The sequence below is a fragment of the Helianthus annuus genome, chromosome 11, assembly GCF_002127325.2.
Source record: "Helianthus annuus cultivar XRQ/B chromosome 11, HanXRQr2.0-SUNRISE, whole genome shotgun sequence".
NCBI classification, from domain to species: Eukaryota; Viridiplantae; Streptophyta; class Magnoliopsida; order Asterales; family Asteraceae; genus Helianthus; species Helianthus annuus.
In genome coordinates, this window is record NC_035443.2 from 1284209 (window position 1) to 1303225 (window position 19017).

The 19017-nt window shown below is 41.0% G+C and overlaps 1 protein-coding gene across 2 annotated transcripts; it reads right to left on the minus strand.

Moving 5' to 3' along the window:
- Positions 1-8920: 8920 nt before the first annotated feature.
- On the minus strand, positions 8921-17582 carry LOC110889124 (histidine-containing phosphotransfer protein 1). 2 transcript variants are annotated; one of them, XM_022136632.2, is made up of 6 exons: positions 17398-17582; positions 17193-17323; positions 16734-16802; positions 16549-16620; positions 15762-15834; positions 8921-9164 (listed from the first exon to the last, which is right to left on the minus strand). In XM_022136632.2, the coding sequence occupies exons 1-6, from the start codon at positions 17458-17460 to the stop codon at positions 9114-9116; spliced, it is 459 nt and encodes a 152-aa protein (XP_021992324.1). In that variant the 5' UTR covers positions 17461-17582; the 3' UTR covers positions 8921-9113. The 2 variants fall into 2 exon arrangements, with proteins under 2 accessions (XP_021992324.1, XP_035835365.1); XM_035979472.1 differs by lacking the exon at positions 16734-16802 and having other exon boundaries at positions 17398-17541.
- Between the last annotated feature and the right edge of the window lie 1435 nt (positions 17583-19017).

Below are 19017 nucleotides of genomic sequence, written 5' to 3' on the forward strand. Positions count from 1 at the left end.
TCCGCATGGTGGATTTTGGGGGTGTGACAGATTGGTATCAGAGCCATTGGTTATAGTGAACTTGGTTTTAAAAAGGGAAAAGCTTTTTGACAAAACCAGACTATAACCTGTACAGTGCTCAACGATCCACAACGACGCTTCACTCCACGTGCAAGACTCGACACCATAGGTGGTATGATTTATGTTATATTGTCGGTTAGATCGTTCACACTGTGCATTAATTAACGTGATAATTTCTATTTGAACCTTGTGTGCTTACTCTCTACTGTCGTCCCACACTTACGCACTTTCGCGACACTTTTCTCACTTACGTTGATTCGTTGTGAAGATCATGAACGGACGCGGAGGACGTATCAACCTAACTCAAGCCCAGCTGACAGCTTTGATCAATGAACGAGTTGCTGAGGCACTCGCAGCTGTTCCTGCAGGAGGTACGACCCGCCATATCAACCCATCTTAGGACGTTTAGAACCTACCCTCGCGAACCAACCCTTGAGCCTAACCTTGTCTTTTATTCTCGCACCACATGTCAACATGCTCCGCCTCCCGTATGTACGTTCAAAACGTTCATGGACTGTTGACCAAGTACCTTCAGCGGCACTGAAGGAGCTGTAGGTCTCCTACACTGGTTCGAGAAGCTCGAGTCTGTTTTTGAGATGTGTGAATGCCCTGAAGATCATAGGGTGAAATTTGCTACTGGAACACTCGAAGGTGCTGCGTTAACCTGGTGGAAAACACAGGTTCAACTGCTTGGGCTGGCGGTTGCTAATGCCACCCCATGGAACGACTTCAAAGAATTGATCAAAGAGGAGTACTGTAGCCGTGACGACATCCACAAACTAGAGGTGTAATTTTTCAATTTGAAGATGACGGGGTCTGAGATCGAGGCATACACAAAGAGGTCGAACGAACTAGCTATCTCGTGTCCCACTATGGTGGACCCCCCATCAAACGTATTGAGCTGTACCTCAAGGGTCTTGTACCAGAGATTCAGAGTCATGTGACTTCAGCTAACCTGGGTACCATTCAGCAAATCATCCGGTTGGCTCATCGTCTCACTGATCAGGCAGTTGAACAGAACAAGCTGCCCAAGCGTATCAGCGCTACTACTACTGATGCTCCCAGTGATAACAAGTGCAAGTGGGATGGAAATTCGGGCAAGGGTTCTATTTCAGTTCAGTCTCAGTCCCAGCAGCGAAAGACAGATGAGTACAGGAGCCCCGGTCAGCAGTCTTCTGGGAATCAAGGTCAGGGTGGGTACAAGGGAAATCACCCTAAGTGCAATCGATGTAATTTGCACCACAGCGGACAGTGCCACAACGGTCGTTGCCTGAGGTGTAACAAGTTTGGTCATGAAGCCAAGGATTGCAGGAGCATGCGACCAGCAAATCAGAATTGCCAACAATAACAACCAGCTCCACAAAACCACCAGCAGCAGCAACAGCAGGGCAATAAAGGATGCTTTCAGTGTGGCGCTGAAGGCCACTTTAAGAGAAACTGCCCCCAGCTTAACCAGAATCAGAACAACCACAACCAAGGAAACGGGAACAACAATGGAGGCAACAGCGGGGGGAACAATAATGGCAATGGCGCCCGAGGTCGTGCCTTCGTGATTGGTCAGGGTGATGCAAGGAACGATCCCAACGTGGTGATGGGTAAGTTTCTTCTGAATGACTTCTTTGTTACTGTTTTATTTGATTCAGGTGCCGATACTAGTTATGTGTCCTTAAAAGTTAGCCAAATGCTTAAGCGCACTCCAACACTTCTGAACACCAAACACACGGTAGAACTAGCAAACGGTAAAAGTCTTGAAGCGACACACATAGTTCAGGGCTGTAACCTCGTCCTAGCTGGTCAGACCTTCTCTATCGATCTTATTCCTATCGTTCTGGGTAGTTTCGACGTTGTTATTGGGATGGATTGGTTATCTCATCAGCAAGCGGAAATTCTTTGCAACGAGAAGATTGTCTGCATCCCTCGTTCTGGTAAAGAACCCCTCGTGATTCGTGGCGACAAGAGTGGTGCTGTTGTGGGCATCATCTCTTTCCTTAAGGCCTAGAAGTGGTTGCGAAAGTGCCACACTGCTATTCTAGCCCTCGTTTCTGATACATCCTCGGAAGAAAGAAAGATAGAAGACATACCTATTGTACGTGATTTTCCTGAGGTGTTTCCTGAGGAATTACCTGGTCTTCCGCCTCATCGTCAAGTCGAGTTTCAAATCGAGCTAGCTCCTAGAGCAACGCCCATAGCTCGAGCACCTTATCGTCTAACTCCATCAGATCTTGAAGAACTGTCCACGCAACTACAAGAACTCTTGGAAAAGGGTTTCATACGTCCTAGCTCTTCGCCTTGGGGAGCTCTAGTGTTATTCGTGAAGAAGAAAGATGGTACCTTCAGAATGTGTATTGACTACTGCGAACTCAACAAGGTGATCGTGAAGAATCGTTATCCTCTTCCACGTATTGATGACTTATTCGACCAGTTGCAAGGGTCGAGTTTCTATTCCAAGATTGACCTAAGGTCAGGCTACCATCAACTGAGAGTCCGAGACGAGGATGTCCCTAAAACGGTATTTAGGACTCGTTATGGGCACTACGAATTTCTGGTTATGCCTTTCGGATTGACGAATGCACCTGCGGTCTTCATGGATCTCATGAACCGAGTGTGCAAACCTTACCTGGATAAATTTGTCATAGTCTTCATCGACGACATCCTGATCTATTCTAAGAGTCAGGAGGAACACAAGCAACACCTGAGGCTTATTCTGGAACTTCTTCGAAAAGAGCAGTTGTATGCCAAGTTTTCGAAATGTGACTTCTGGCTTCGCGAAGTCCACTTTCTAGGCCACGTGGTAAACAAGGATGAGATTCATGTGGATCCATCCAAGGTTGACTCGATCAAGAACTGGCCTGCACCCCGTACACCAACAGAAATCCGCCAATTCTTGGGTTTGGTAGGATATTACAGAAGGTTTATCAAGGATTTCTCAAAGATTGCGCAACCTCTCACTTCACTGACTCAGAAGGGTGTCACCTATCGTTGGGGTGATGCACAGGAGTCCGCATTTCAGCACTTGAAAGATAGACTTTGTAGCGCGCCTATCCTCTCATTGCCCGAAGGCACAGATGATTTTGTGGTTTACTGCGACCCTTCCATCCAAGGACTTGGTTGCGTATTGATGCAACGTTACAAGGTCATTGCCTACGCATCGCGCCAACTTAAGGTTCACGAAAGGAACTACACTATACACGACTTGGAATTGGGAGCAGTTGTTTTCGCGCTTAAGATATGGTGACATTACCTGTATGGTACCAAGTGCACCATTTACACCGATCACAGGAGTCTCGAGCATATCTTCAAGCAAAAGGAGTTAAACATGCGACAACGCCGATGGGTCAAACTTTTGAACGACTATGAATGCGCTATCAAGTATCATCCGGGCAAAGCCAATGTTGTGGCCGACGCCCTCAGTCGAAAGGATACTATACCTAAGCGTATACGTGCTTTACAACATACCATCCAATCTAACCTTCCCGCTCAGATTCGCGATGCTCAGGTTGAAGCATTGAAAGCAGATAACATCAGGGATGAGTCCTTACGAGGATCGAGGCAGCGGCTAGAACGAAAGGCAAACGGCGCCTACTATGTTAACGGACGCATCTGGGTTCCATTTTATGGAGGCTTACGCGAGCTTGTGATGGATGAAGCACATAAGTCTCGTTATTCAGTACATCCTGGTTCGGATAAGATGTATCACGATCTAAAGACTACATACTGGTGGCCTGGTATGAAAGCCAGCATAGCAACCTACGTCAGTAAATGTTTGACTTGTGCTAGGGTCAAGGTCGAATACCGGAAACCATCAGGCCCACTGCAACAACCAAAGATACCTAAATGGAAATGGGAACAAATTTCCATGGATTTCGTTACTGGCCTGCCTGGATCCCAACGCGGTAATGATACCATTTGGGTAATCGTGGATCGACTTACCAAGTCTGCACATTTTCTGGCCATCAAGGAAACGGATAAGTTTTCTACTCTAGCAGACATCTACCTAAAAGAAGTGGTATCAAGGCACGAAGTGCCAACCTCCATCATTTCTGATCGTGACGCGCGTTTTACCTTTGAACTGTGGCAAGCTATGCACAAGTCTTTTGGCTCACGTTTAGATATGAGCACATCATATCACCCGCAAACGGATGGGCAATCTGAGCGCACCATCCAAGCCCATGAAGACATGCTTCGGGCATGTGTAATCGACTTTGCTAACGGCTGGGAAAAGCATCTCCTTTTAGTGGAGTTTTCATATTACAACACTTACCACACCAACATCCAGGCCGCTCCGTTTGAGGCATTGTATGGACAGAAGTGCCGATCAGCTCTCTGTTGGGCAGAAGTTGGTGACAGTCAAATCACAGGCCCAGAACTTGTAGTGGATACAACCGAGAAGATTGCTCAGATACGACAACGAATGGCGGCAGCTCGCGACCGTTAGAAAAGCTATGCTGATAAACGAAGAAAGCCACTCGAGTTCCAGGTTGGGGATTGGGTGCTACTCAAAGTCTCACCTTGGAAAGGTGTAGTTCGTTTTGGCAAACGAGGCAAGCTCAATCCGCGTTATGTCGGACTGTTCGAAATCATTGAGAAAATTGGCAAGGTGGCCTACAGGTTGAATCTACCTGAAGAACTCTGCGGAGTTCACAATGTTTTCCATGTGTCGAATCTGAAGAAGTGTCTGTCAGATGAGACCCTCATAGTTCCCTTAAAGGAACTCACTATCGACGACCAGCTGCGATTCGTCGAGGAACCAGTAGAGATTACTGACCGAGATGTTAAGATTCTCAAGCGTACCAGGATACCTCTTGTCCGAGTTCGTTGGGATTCCCGTCGTGGCCCAGAGTATACCTGGGAACGAGAGGACCAAATGAAACTCAAGTATCCCAGCTGTTCAAGAAAAGTGAAACCACTACTGAGGCTGAAGCTACTGCAGAATTTCGGTACGAAATTCCAAACCAACGGGGGGATGATGTGACACCCCAGGAAAACCAGGAAACTAACGCAGGGAGAATGCTAAATTTCTCAGTAACCACGTGCTAAATTTCGGGACGAAATTTTCTTAACAGAGGGAGAATGCGACAACCCTCATAATTCCATGTATTCCGTACAATTTATTCATGATAATTAAAGTGCTTGATGACTGTGCTGAATCACTTAACTGCTTTCTGATTACTGTGCTATACTTACACGTGCTTGTTAACATACTAGTAGTGTACAGAAAAATTACTAAATAATCATGTATGCTTTCCCAAGTGTTGAGAATTAAAAATGTTACAAATATATATATATATATATATATATATATATATAGGACACCAAACGGAATAACTTAGCACGTTAACGAACCGGTATCAAACCGAACAACCGGACATTACCCGGAACACCAAAAAAATGCTATAAGCATTGTTTTTATTTTTCTGAACTAGTTATGGTTCCCGAACATCATAACACATTATATTATTACATAACACACCATAAACCACTAATTATTTCATTTATTCCTAACTAGCTTAGTAACTAACCTTTACAACCCAACCAAGCACCCCCCTCAAAATCGGTTACAAAGGTGGAGACCCACCCTTGATTATATTGAATAGTTTATTAAATATGCTTTGTACTAAGGAGACATTAAATCTAGTGGATAAAAGAATGGTGGAGGTTTATTTATATAACCACAAGACTAACAATCTTCATCACCTACAACACATCAACACTCCTCCTCTCCTTCTTCCTTTGTTTCGGCCGCCAACCACCATCACCATACCACCACCATCAACCCACTTTTCATACATTCTGCACATATACAAGGGTGTTAGAAGGCATACAACAAAGCTCGGTGTGTTCGGAAGTTGAAGGACCTCTCTTATCTTCTTTTATCCACCACTTTTCTTCACTTGAACTCTCCTAGCTTTGAGCCAGTGGTAAGTCTCTGAGATATACTCATTTTACATCCTATGAAGGTGGTTAAAGTATGAATCATAATGATAAATGTGAAGAACATCAAGAAGACTAAAGAACATAAAGATGAAACTTAAACATAAGCTTTAAATATAAAGAAATCATGTTGTTATAGTGTTGATATACTTGTTGATTATTGTTTGTTGGTAGAAATAATGTTGACGGTCATGTAATCTTGCTAGACTATGATTAAAAACATAATCTAGCAAGATGAGAGGATGAACATGTTAGAGGTTATGGATCATCCTCACAAAAAGTCATGAACTTAAAGAAATATGATGTTTTCTTGTAAAATCATGAACAAGTAAGTTTAGAGTCTTGTAGATCTAAATGTTTCAAGTATGATTTACCAAGAAACCAAGTTAAAAATACAAGTTTACTAAATCTTGGTTCTTACATAAATAAATATCATTTTTGGTGGTTAACAAAGTAAAGAAACACATGTGTAACAAGAAAAATACATGAAGAAATATTTTTAGAAAATTATGAACACAAGTTGTAAAGAATCATATTCATTAAAAATGGAGTTTTTAAAAAAACAATCACACTTTAAAGGGGTACAAGACTTACTAAATACACTAGTAAGTTACTACACATTTTTATAAACTTTCAAAGTTCATGATGTAGAAATTGATGCTTGTTTCTAACAAAACTGTTAAGTAAAGATTGTATGTTGATGATTGAGAATTGTTTGAATGAATTTTTGTAAAGAAAATGATATGCTAGTAAGGATGGACACCTCCATTTACAAGGAAACTCTGGCGAAATTTTCTAAAAATCCCAAACACTTAGAAAATATTTTTCTAAAACAAGCGTTACAAGTATATTTTATAACTTGTGTTTTGAATAGAAACTTCGCCATAATTTTTGTAACAAAATACAAAGTGTCGGAGGTTGGTTTTGTAAATAAAAACGGGTAAATATATATTTAGAATATATAATGTATACTAAAACTCTTGTGTGAATACTTGTTTATTTTACCGTTATATTATTTTAGGGTAAAATAATATATAACTTAACAAAGAGCCTTGATGTTTAAATTGTGTGATATGTGATAAAAGTAATGAGTAGATAAACCATACGTGTTGTGCATGAGAAATTGATTGTTATCTGTACCTTATTAGGACGTGCTTGATTTCCTGATTATTAGAGTAACTTATCTAACCGAGCAAACCGAGGTGAGTTCACACTTTTCTACAAAGCATGGTAATTCCCGGTGGGAATGGGTTCAGGAATAGGGATTCCTCGTCCTTGGGACGTGTTCAGGAATGAGAATTCCTCGTCCTGTTGGGACGGAATTAGACTTACTGGACTAGAACTCAATCAGCGAAGTCCCTCCCTTTATATCGACTTAATCGTCGAGGCTATGGCGAGCGGGTCATTAGTTAATAGCGCTATTAGGTTTAACAAACCTCACACCGTGCCAGTCGGACGGGCGTGTACTAATGGACTATGGCACGTCGGTGATGATAGACACCGACGCTAGGGCACAAGTAATTTTCGTTAGTAGTTGATATGATACACGAGTCTGATAGTTTAAATAATGGGGTAGCCTCCACGGCCGGAGTGCCGGGCTGGATAGCCAGGGAAGGTGGACATGGGATGGTTAACTAATAAACGTTTTCGAACTATGGGGTAACCCCCACGGCTGGATAGCTGATTAAGATTAAACTACGTTTTTGGAAACAACTCTAAAATGGACAACCAACCGTGAACTCACTCAACTTAGTTGTTGACTCGTTGTTACATGCTTTGCAGGTCTCTAGACGCTGTGGGGCTTGCACAAGGAGGTGGTCGTTATGGGATGCGAACTTTTATGTCCCGTACTTAATAAATGAACTTTATGAACTTATGAAACTTATGTTTTGGGTCTTTAAACTTATGAACTACGAACTTATGTCTTGGTTTAACGTCTTATGCTTCCGCTGTTTAAATTGAACTTGGTTAACTTCCTTTTGGTCACCAATTGTATTGTGGTTGATTTTATATACTTAAATACGTTGTTCAATATGATTGGTGGCTTGATCCTGGTCGTGTCACGCCTCCAAGCGGTGATACTCCGCATGGTGGATTTTGGGGTGTGACAAACTCTTTAGAATATTGAACAACAACTGAGTCAACTAGCGGAATTAGTTCTTAAAAGGCCCCAAGGCGCACTTCCCACCCACCACTCAAACCCATGAAACCACGCCTAACCCTTCACCCACCAACCAACCTACCACCCAAAAAGACCAAAACACCCCTCCTACCCCAGAACCAGACAAACCTCTTAACAACCACAATTATTCGGAGGAACAAGTTAGAAAGACAACGAGTTCCATATCTTGGTTGCCTGATCAAACAAAAAAACCGAAGAACAATTTGGGAAATTTATGAGCCTACTAAAACAACTCCACCTCAATATACCTTTTTAGATGTTCTAACCCAAATGTCAAAGTATTCAAAATATATGAAAGGTTTCTTGTCTAATAAGAAATGGTTAGAACAAATATTTTCATATATTTCTAGCTTTTATACCTTTAGTTCATCTATTTCATATTTTATATCTTAAATTTATGTATTTATACCTCAATTTCATGTATTTCTAAGCAAATGTTTTAGCTCAAGTTTGGTTTTGACTATTAACCGAAATTAAACGAATCAAGCAATAACTGACAATCTAACCGAATAAACTGAACTGATTAATCGAAGACCGATTGGTTAATAAAATAGACTAACCGATGACTCCCGTTTCGGTTAAAGATAATAACTGAAGCAACCGAACAATGCACATCACGTGTCTGTGTTTCCCGCCGCATCGCGCGGCACCCTTTTATTATAACATAACATAAGAGAAAACACACCCCACCACCCCACCTCACACACACATAATCAATATGAAGAATATCAATAAAAGGAATCAAGAAACAATATGAAGAATATCAATAAAAGGCATCATGAAACAATGCTCCAGACAACATAAGTTCTTATTACCGAGATCATACATTGAAAATATTACATTCCTTAACGAGTAACATTATTCACATAATCTCGATGGTAGTTTCATACAAAGCTCTATATCGATAAATAATCTAGTTATCTAGCCAAGGTTGTGACACCTATGCCATCATAGGGACCGATCCTCCGGCTTGTAAGATTTGTTGCTCAAGCTGCATTATATTCAAAACCACATCAAAGAAAAACAAATTTGTTTAACGTACTATTATGATTGTGATTTAAACAAAAGTTTTCATTAGATCTTCTGGCAAAAGACAAAACAATACAAGGCAAGATTGTATGTTTCAAAAGTTTTAATGGTATGCGAATCACCTTCTATGTTTTGTTTTTACAAAGACACAAAAGGAATCATAAGCATGTGGAATATTTTAGTTTTAAGTGGTCTAGCAAGATTACAAGCGTTTCCTAAAAGGCTTTTGGAAGTGTTTTCGTTTGTATGCAGTTCACTATACATGACAACGAACTCAACTTGAATTTCTTTGAATTGATTTAGCGTCTAATTTGACTTATTATCTTAATAACTTATAATATTTAACTTTTAAAAAAAATCTAGATGCATATTATTATTATTATTATTATTATTATTATTATTATTATTTTTAACTTTCCAATATAGATTTAGTATAAATAGTGCTTTTGCAAAATAAAATATATTTTTGCTAGACCAACTAACGTGGAGGGTCATAATGGTGAGTTATGAGCACACCCTAAGCAGATTCGGTGAGTTATGATTTTGCTAGACCAACTATAAATCAAAAAAATAATATCTAAGTATGTCAGGTGTATTATACAAAAATGTTGAATGGAGAAAGTGAGTTACTTTTGGTCTTGTTACACCTGTGATCAAGAGTGTACTCTCTCCCCAAAAACCCTTTAGCTTCCCCGTTCGCCGGCGACTCGACGAAGACTACAGGGGTAGGTTAGCGTGCGGGGTCGCCGATCTTCTGGCTTGACCGTTCATCCTAACCCCATTTCTGAAGTTCTTCCACTCGTCTCCGGGACCGGTTTTTCCCCCTCTCCCTTCGTCTTATAGTATCTTCGGCTGGTTCTTCTCTGGTGGGCTTAGCGGGTCTGATATCGGTCGCGACTATCTAGTATAGGAACTGCTAGATCGATTCGAATTCCGTTAACACCGCTTCGAGTCGTGTCTCGGCCGGAGTGCTTGGTTTTCTCCTGCCTGTGGTTGTCGCTATGGCCGGCAAGGGGAAAAAGATCGATAACATTGTCAAGTTCTTCGTTACGAACCTTCCAGAAGGATGTACTCCTTGGGAGCTCAGGAGAAGCTTGGAGGGTCTCGGAGATGTTGCAGGCACGTATGTTGCGAGGAAAAGAGATAAGCAAGGGAGTAGATTCGGTTTTGTTTCCTTCTCAGGTGTCAGGGACTGTCATGAGTTGTTAAGGGTGCTCGGAGGGGTCAGGATGGGGAATTTTAAGCTCAAGTTCAATGTGGCTAGATTCGCCGTAGAGAATTCGGGGAGCTCGGTTGAGAAGGAAAGTTTCCTTAAGAATCCAGGTGTTGAAGGTCAGAGTAAGAGTGGGGTTAATTTTAAAGTCAGAGATGTTAGAAGCTATAGAGATGTGGTGGGTACGTCTAGTGTTGGCAATGGTCCGGTCAGACAGGTGATAGGGCAAAGGAAGGAAGAGAAGTCGATCGTTGTTCCTGACAGATCGGGGGCGTTCAAGAATCTTTTTGGTTTAGCTCTTGTGGGTAGAACTAAGAATTTGGAAACTCTGGTTGATTTCGATAGGCTACTGAGAATTGCTAAAGTTATCGTGGCTAACGTCCAGTATCTCGGTGGCCTGTCGTTACTTATTTCGTTCCATGATGAAGAATCGAGGAATCGGTTTTTGGATTCGAAGGAAGTATGGAGCCCGTGGTTTGATAAGCTTGATCCATGGAGTGGCCAAACGTTACCTCTTGAGCGGGTAGCCTGGCTGAAGTTGTGCGGAATTCCCTTACACTTCTTTGATCCTGAAGTGATGACTCAAGTTGGAGACCTTTTCGGTAAGGTTTTGTTTGTTCCGAAGGATTTCGAGGAAGACCGTGATCTGTCGGTTGTTAGGGTGGGGGTGTTAGTCGGAGTAACGACCAGGTTTAACGATGAGGTTGTCTTGAAATGGAAAGACAAAGCTTTCAGAATATGGGTGGAGGAGGATCTTGAGGACTGGATTCCGGATTGTCTTAGTCGTGATTCCGATTCGGCAGCAGATGGTAATCGATCGTCGGTGTCTTCTCCGGTTGTTGGGATGCAAGTTTCCGATTGTGGCTCACCGGAGGAAGGTCAAGGGTCGGGCAATATAGGGGCAGTCGAGAAGTCTCCGGTTCTTTCTAATTCCCATGCAGCACCTTCTCCGTTGCATGGGGAAATGGCATCTCGAGACGTATTTAATGCTGAAGAGAGAGACAATGGTGCCTGTGGTGTACTAGGTTGTCGGCTTAGCTCTAAAGTGGTGGGGCCAGAATTGGTTGGGGGTTTTAAAAGTGGGGCAGGAGAAGAAGTGGGCCGGCCCAAAAGGAGAAGTAATTTGGGGCAGAAAGGATCTAAAGCCCAGACACAATCCCCACGTAATAGTTCCCCGGAAGGTTTGAGGCCCAAGAAAAGGACGAGGAACTCAGTGGAAGATGACGTCCCTGGTTTTGGTTTCGTGGGGTTCACAGCCAATTTGCAAAACAATATTGACCTAAACACCAGTGCGCAGACATCCGAGGCCCAGGTGGGTGACCCACCGCTGTCGGATTTTCAGACGGACGGGCTGGCCGGAGCTTTTCCAGATCTAGGTGCTGATCCTAATAAGGAGGTTGAAAACATCATTAACATTGGGGCTCAAGTGGGAGTGGACTTTGGGCAGAAGTTAGAAAAGGTCAGTAATTTTTTCGGTTCTTCAGGTAATAATGGAGTTGAATCATGAATTTGCTTTCTTTTAATATCCGTGGAATTGGGGGTGTGGAGAAGCAGCGTTGGGTCAAGTCTCAGGTTTCTAGTCATAGGATTGGTTTTTTAGCTCTTCAAGAAACCAAATCTGTGTCGGTGAAGAAGGAGGTTTTAGCTGGGTGCTGGGGGAATAAAAATTTTGGCTTCGAAAGTGTCGATTCTATTGGTTTATCTGGGGGTCTTCTGTGTATCTGGGATCTGTCATTGTTTCGGTTGTCAAGTGTGAACAAAAACAGGAATTTTTTGCAAGTCACGGGTAACATGATTGGTAGTGGTCTGGCCCTATGTGTTTTCAATGTATACGCGCCCCAGAGCGTTGTGGCTAAGAAGGCCTTGTGGGATGAATTGTCTCAAGCGATTTCGGGTTGGGATGGGATGTGTATTGTCACAGGTGATTTCAATGCGGTCAGGTTTCGTGAAGAAAGGAAGAATTGCACCTTCAAGTTGTCCTGTGCGACTAACTTTAATAAGTTCATTTTTGATTCGGGTCTTCTTGAGTATAATATGCGAGGCTCTAAATTTACTTATTCGGCTCCTGATGGCAGAAAACAAAGCAAATTGGATAGATTCCTCGTGAATTCCAGTTTTTTTAATAAGTGGCCTGAAGGGGACGTCGTTGCGGTCCCGTCGTTCTTGTCCGATCACAGTGCAATAATTCTCAAGACGGATCTGTCCAATTTTGGTCCTAAACCATTTCGGATTTTCGACTCATGGTTCGACAAGCCGGGCTTTTGTGAAGTTGTTCAATCGGCTCTTAGCAAAGATCCCGGCATCAGTGGTCCTCCGGATGTTCGCCTTATGAGAAAATTGAGCATTCTCAGGTCTGAGCTAAAGATTTGGAGAGACGAAATGCTAGCTAAAAATTCTGAAGTTGTTTCAGCTGCGATGTCGGATCTCGAATGTATACAAGGGATTTTGGACGAGAGGAATTTGTCGGAAGAAGAGGAGTGGATCCTCCTTGAAAGTAAAAAAGTCCTAAAGGAGGAAGAAGAACGTAAAAGCAGGGACATGAAGCAAAGATCTCGAATAAAGTGGGCTCAGGAAGGGGATGAAAACACCAATTTCTTTCACGCTATGGTTAACTGCAGGAAGGCGTCTAATTCTATCCACGGGTTGGAGGTTAATGGCTCGTGGGTGTCTAAGCCGACTCTCGTTAAGAAAGAAATTTTCAGATTTTTTAAAAAGAAATTTGAAGAAGATTGGGCCGACCGACCCCGCCTTATTTGTGCGGATATTAAGAAGATTTCGGAAGCGGATTCGGAATTTCTAAGCGCTCGGTTCAGTAAAGAGGAAATTAAAAGGGCTATTTTTGACTGTGGCGACGACCAGGCCCCGGGCCCGGACGGTATTAGCTTCCGTTTAATCAAGCGGTTCTGGAACCTTTTTGAGGCGGATTTCTTTGATATCATGGAGGAGTTCTTTGTCAATGGGGTGATTAATTTGGGTTGCGGGTCCTCTTTTATAGCCTTGATTCCAGAAGTTACGGACCCGTTATCTTTGAAAGAGTATCGTCCGATTAGTCTGGTGGGGGTTGTGAACAAGGCAATTTCAAAAATTCTGGCTAACAGACTCAAAGTTGTTCTGGATTCGGTCATTTCGGGGTCCCAATCAGCGTTCATCAAGGGCCGCCTTATCCTTGATGGTCCTTTAATTGTTAATGAAATTCTAAACTGGAGCCGTAAAGGAAAGAAAAAGGTCTTCTTGCTCAAGGTGGATTTTGAAAAGGCGTACGATAACATAAACTGGAAATTTGTGGTAGATATCCTAGAGCAAATGGGTTTTTCTAGGAGATGGTGTTCATGGGTTAACGGGGTTCTTTCGTCGGCTAGGGCCTCGGTTCTAGTCAATGGTTCCCCAACTTTCGAGTTTGGGTGCCACAAAGGAATGCGCCAAGGTGATCCTATTTCTCCCTTTCTCTTCGTTGTCGTCATGGAAGCTTTATCATGTATGTTCCAAAAAGCTAACAATTTGGGGATAGTCAATGGGGTTTCTCTCCCGAATGAAGGCCCTACCATCACCCACCTTTTATACGCAGACGATGCAATTATTATGGGTGAGTGGTCTAAGGAAAATATTCGGAACGTGGTTAGAATTCTTAAATGCTTCCACGCGTGTTCGGGTCTCAGGATCAACTTGGTTAAATCTAAATTGATTGGGGTCGGGGTTCAAGCTGTTGAAGTAGACGAGATGGCGAATGTTGTTGAATGTGGTACGGGGTCGGTCCCATTTAAGTTTCTTGGCCTCTGTGTGGGTTCGAACATGAATAGGTCGTCGAGTTGGCAACCGGTTGTTGAAACGTTTGAGAAAAGACTCTCTCTTTGGAAGGCTTCGATGCTTTCGGTGGGTGGTAGAGTCACTTTGATCCGCTCAGTGGAGAGTCTTCCGTGCTACTACTTCTCCTTGTATCGCGCTCCTGTGAAGGTGATTCAGGTACTGGAATCCCTTATTAGAAAATTTCTTTGGGGTGGGAATTCGGAGTTAAAAAAGATTCATTGGGTGGCGTGGGATAGGGTTGCCTCTCCGGTCGACATGGGAGGGCTTGGTCTTCAACACCTCAAAGATGTCAACACGACATTATTAGCTAAATGGGGGTGGAGGTATAAGAACGAGCTAGATAGTCTATGGGTCAAAGTTGTCAATGCTATCCATTTCGGTTACTCGGAATGGGAGTTTCTTCCTCACAGGAAAGCGTTTGGTGGGGTTTGGAGTAGCATTGTTTCGGTCCTTAGGAGACCGTTGTTCGAGAATGTCCCGTTTCGAAGTCTCTTAAAAGGAGTAGTGGGTAATGGAGAAAAAATCATGTTTTGGTTAGACCCGTGGCTTTTCGACGCCCCGTTAAAAGATATTTATCCAGCTCTTTTTGCTTTGGAAGTGGTTAAACCTTGTAGCATCAAAGATCGGCTTGACGGGGATGAATGTTGGCTTTGGAGACATGAGCCGGACACTCCTATTGAGTCGGCTGAGTGGCAGTCGCTGAGGTCTGCTGTGGCCTCGGTTTGTCTTTCTAGTGGCTCGGATAAGTGGGCTTGGTTGGGGAGTGGGGCTTCAGGGTTTTCGGTTGCGGCGGTTAAAGGTCTCATAGTTTCGAGTCGAGATTTCAGCAACAGATTCGTCATGGAATGGTGTAATTGGGTTCCAAAAAAGTGCAACATCTTTGCTTGGCGGGCGGAGTTGAATCGTGTTCCTACGGTGGAGGCGCTTGAGAAAAGAGGTATGGTGTTGATCGACGACGGATGTAAGTTCTGCAACGAAAATCTGGACTCGGTCACTCATATTTTCACGGCTTGTCCGTTAGCCTTGGGTGTTTGGGAAAAAATTAGTTTTTGGTGTAAAATTCCTAAATTCTTCGTCTTTTCCTTTAGAGATCTTCTTGAGATCCACAAAGTGGGGGATAGAAGCTCGGCGGAACGGAAGGCTCTTCACGGTATTGTCATTTCAACGTGTTGGGTCTTGTGGAAGGCTAGAAACAACCTCAGATTCAACGGCATTAGTTGTAGCGTGGATGAGGTGTTTAGCGAAGTCATGATAGTTAGTTTCTTTTGGTTCAAGTATAGAGCTAAAAAAGGTAATTTTGATTGGGGGGATTGGTGTAAATTTGTAAATATGTAGCTCTGTTTTTTTTTGTTCGGCCGTCCCGGTTTTCGGGTTCGGTTTTGGTTAATGAAGTTCTCCTTTCAAAAAAAAACTTTTGGTCTTGTTGACCCAAAGTTGTACACACAAGAGAAAAGAAAACAAAATTTAGGATCAAACATGCATCAATGATTCATTTAGTTTTTTTTGTTTTGTTTAGGTAGAGGCGTAGAGCTATAGACTTACATTAAACAAGGCTTCAAGTTTGTTCCTTACGAGGAGATATTCATTTTTTGCTTGTTCCAAACATACTAAACACCTACACTCATTAAATTGTGGTCATCAGATAGTTATAGATGCCCAACCGATTAATAAAAATAGAATATAAAATATTGTAAGTAGGAGTTAATTATAAGTACTCAAACTTCATAGACATAGGTAAATCTATATCTATATCTATATAACTAATAAATAGCTAACAAGTCAAAATGTTGTGAGCTAAGATTCTTTTTTTTTTCACATTTTTTAATTCACCTATTCGTATTCGGATCTCTTATTTTTGCAAATATATTTTATCTCAAAATATTCTTTTTATTATTGCTAAATCTTTATTATTTAATATTTAAGATTTCATTTATTCAACACGTGTAATACACAGGTTTCTAGCCTAGTAACTAAATATAGATATCAAGCTAGCTCTGGGCGCTTGTGTGATGCATAATCACAAACAATAAAGGAAGTTATAACAGTTGACTTTTGTCTACCTGAGAGCTGATATAGATTCATTAACAATTTAAATAAAAAAAGATTTGATTGCTAAATTAAGCTTAAGATATGTACTAAATCCAGATCTTAGTGTTAAAACTATTTCCAAACCCGGATCCAATGCGACAGAACCAAACTAGGATACAAAAAAAGGTCAAAATTAACCTCCATACCGAATCTAATTTCCATAATTTAATTACTTTTAGAACGAATAAGCTCGTAAAAAAATTCTAGCTTTAAGTCGAAAACTGTAAGAATAATTACTAACCCGTCAAGGTTTTTCTCATCACAATAGTTTCTGAAGACGACACATACATTCTTTACTCGTTGCGCACCTATGCTGTTAGCAGAAAACAAGTAAACACATGTTTTATAAGCATAAATCAATCTTTCCCTTTTTGAAAACTTTTTTTTTTTTTTTTTTTTTTTTTTTTTTTTTTTTTTGTGTATTACCTAGAACTACTACCCTTGAACTGGTGCACATGAGCATCTACTTGTTTATAATCAATACTCTCCTGCTGACTGTGGTGATACACACAAAAAAAAAAAAGTAGAGTTAATAAATAATAGAGTAAACTTCTGTTTTGCTCCCTGTGGTTTGGTCACTTTAACGGTTTTGCCCCAAACATTTAAAAATAGCCATTTTACTCCCTGATGTTTTGATTTTGTTGCCAGTTTGCTCCCTGCGGGGAGCAAAATGGAAACACAAACAATTTGGATGGAGTTAGAGGCGGGGAGCAAACTGGCAAAAAAACCGAAACATCAGGGAGCAAAATGGCTATTTGAGCAAAACCGTTAAAGTGACCAAACCACAGGGAGCAAAACGGAAGTTTACTCTAAATAATATTAGATTTCAAGAAACACAACATCAAGTTATTTATAGGGACTTATTAGTTATTAGTTATTACTCACAGTGCAGTTGCCAAATTGTTAAGAAGCTTTTCGGAATCTTCAAAGAAAAGGGATACAACTTCAACAACAAAATCCGGGTTGCTTTCATCTTGCAGTTTTAAAAGCTGAGTAAACTGATCATCAAGGTACCCCTTGTAAAGCCCAAAAAACAAAAATTAGACAACTTATTTTAGAATTTGAAAACAAATCAACCGCAAAAACCAACCTCACGATACAACGACGTTGCATGTTCAACAAACTGTCTTTGCAATTGAGATACAGCATCCATGGTTGCTTACCCTTTATTTTGTCAAGTGATTGTAAATAAATATGCAAAAAAGTATATATAAGTAGTGTTATATAAACAGTATCTTTTTGATGAAAAGATAGAAGAGAATATTTAACTAGACAGGTATCACTTTCTTTATGGTACTACTATTTAACTAGAGAGAACAAAATGACTTGTCTTTTTCAAAGAATCCTATACCTGAATTCGGTAATGTATCAATTCCACCGTTAATGTTTTGTGGGGCGCCTCGAAACGATTCTGTGATTGCATTAAAGAACTATTTTTCGGTTTCTTTATGTTATCAAATTGATTATGCGGTTCATCGAATTTTCTCTTGAACAAGTGTTGGTTTATTGACCACATAAAGTTTTGTAAAGCCACATATTCTTATAAACTGTGTATGAAATAGGCATCCACGAAAAACTCCACTACAGAGCAAAAAAGAGCCCCCCCCCCCCCCCCCCTCTAATATTACACCACTTTGACTTTTGTGTTTTACAAGATATCTTTCTTTTAATTTTTAGACTTTACTACTGCAGCAGTGGCGGCTTTGATGGTTGGGGGGGGGGGGAGGACCTGCGCACAAGGCCTGTGATTTCGAGGGGCACGCGATTTCAAAAAAAACTTATATATATGATTATATGTTATTTTTTTTAGATAGTAAACACATATCAATTCCAATATAGGCCCATTTACAAATAATTTTTTATAGTTTAGAATTTAGCCCACTTGGCATTAGGTTTATTGAGCCCAATACTAATTTGAGTTTTTTTAATAATAATAAAACATTACGGATGGACATATTTTTTCAAACTCGAACATGGTACGTGAATTCTCAGAGACACCTGCAGGTTCCAAACATCTTGTGTCCATCTCTCATTGCAGCAGATGGGTTGTGTTGTGGCCCAACTTAAAGAAGCAAAAGATGCGGCCCAGTGAGAAGTCGGCCCACTCCCCAACAAGTATAATAAAATAATTTGCTTTCTTCAACTAACTTCAAATGTTCCACTGATTAAAAGAAAAAAAAAAAATCAACCAATTATCCTATATGATTTTTGTACAAGGACACAAGTTATAGTACATATCTACTACATGTAGTTAACCTGTAATTACTATATTTATACGAAAATCATTCATTTCCCACAATTTGTTACATGGCATATACTGCTACAAAATTCACTAAAACTTGATAATAGTGTCGTTTACTTTCGAAATGAATCCATATTAACACTTATCGTAACTAGGGCTGTCACTAACAATCCTGCAAATATCTTAGGCCCAGGTGAGTAGAAAAAAAATGGGCCTCTATTGGGCCATTTTTAAATGGGTTAAATTTTTAATTACGCTTAACTGGAAACTATTCGGCCAATTTTAGATGGGCTTAAACATTACTAATGAGTGTTGATGAGTAAAAGAGTAATAGGCTTAATTTAAAATGGGTTTTAGTTTTTAAGTGTTTAACAAAGTATAATGGTATATAGATTTTTCGTTTTAGAAAAACTTCTAAGAATGTTTAAAATGCTCCTAACTGTGGCATTAACAAGGTATAATGGTTTA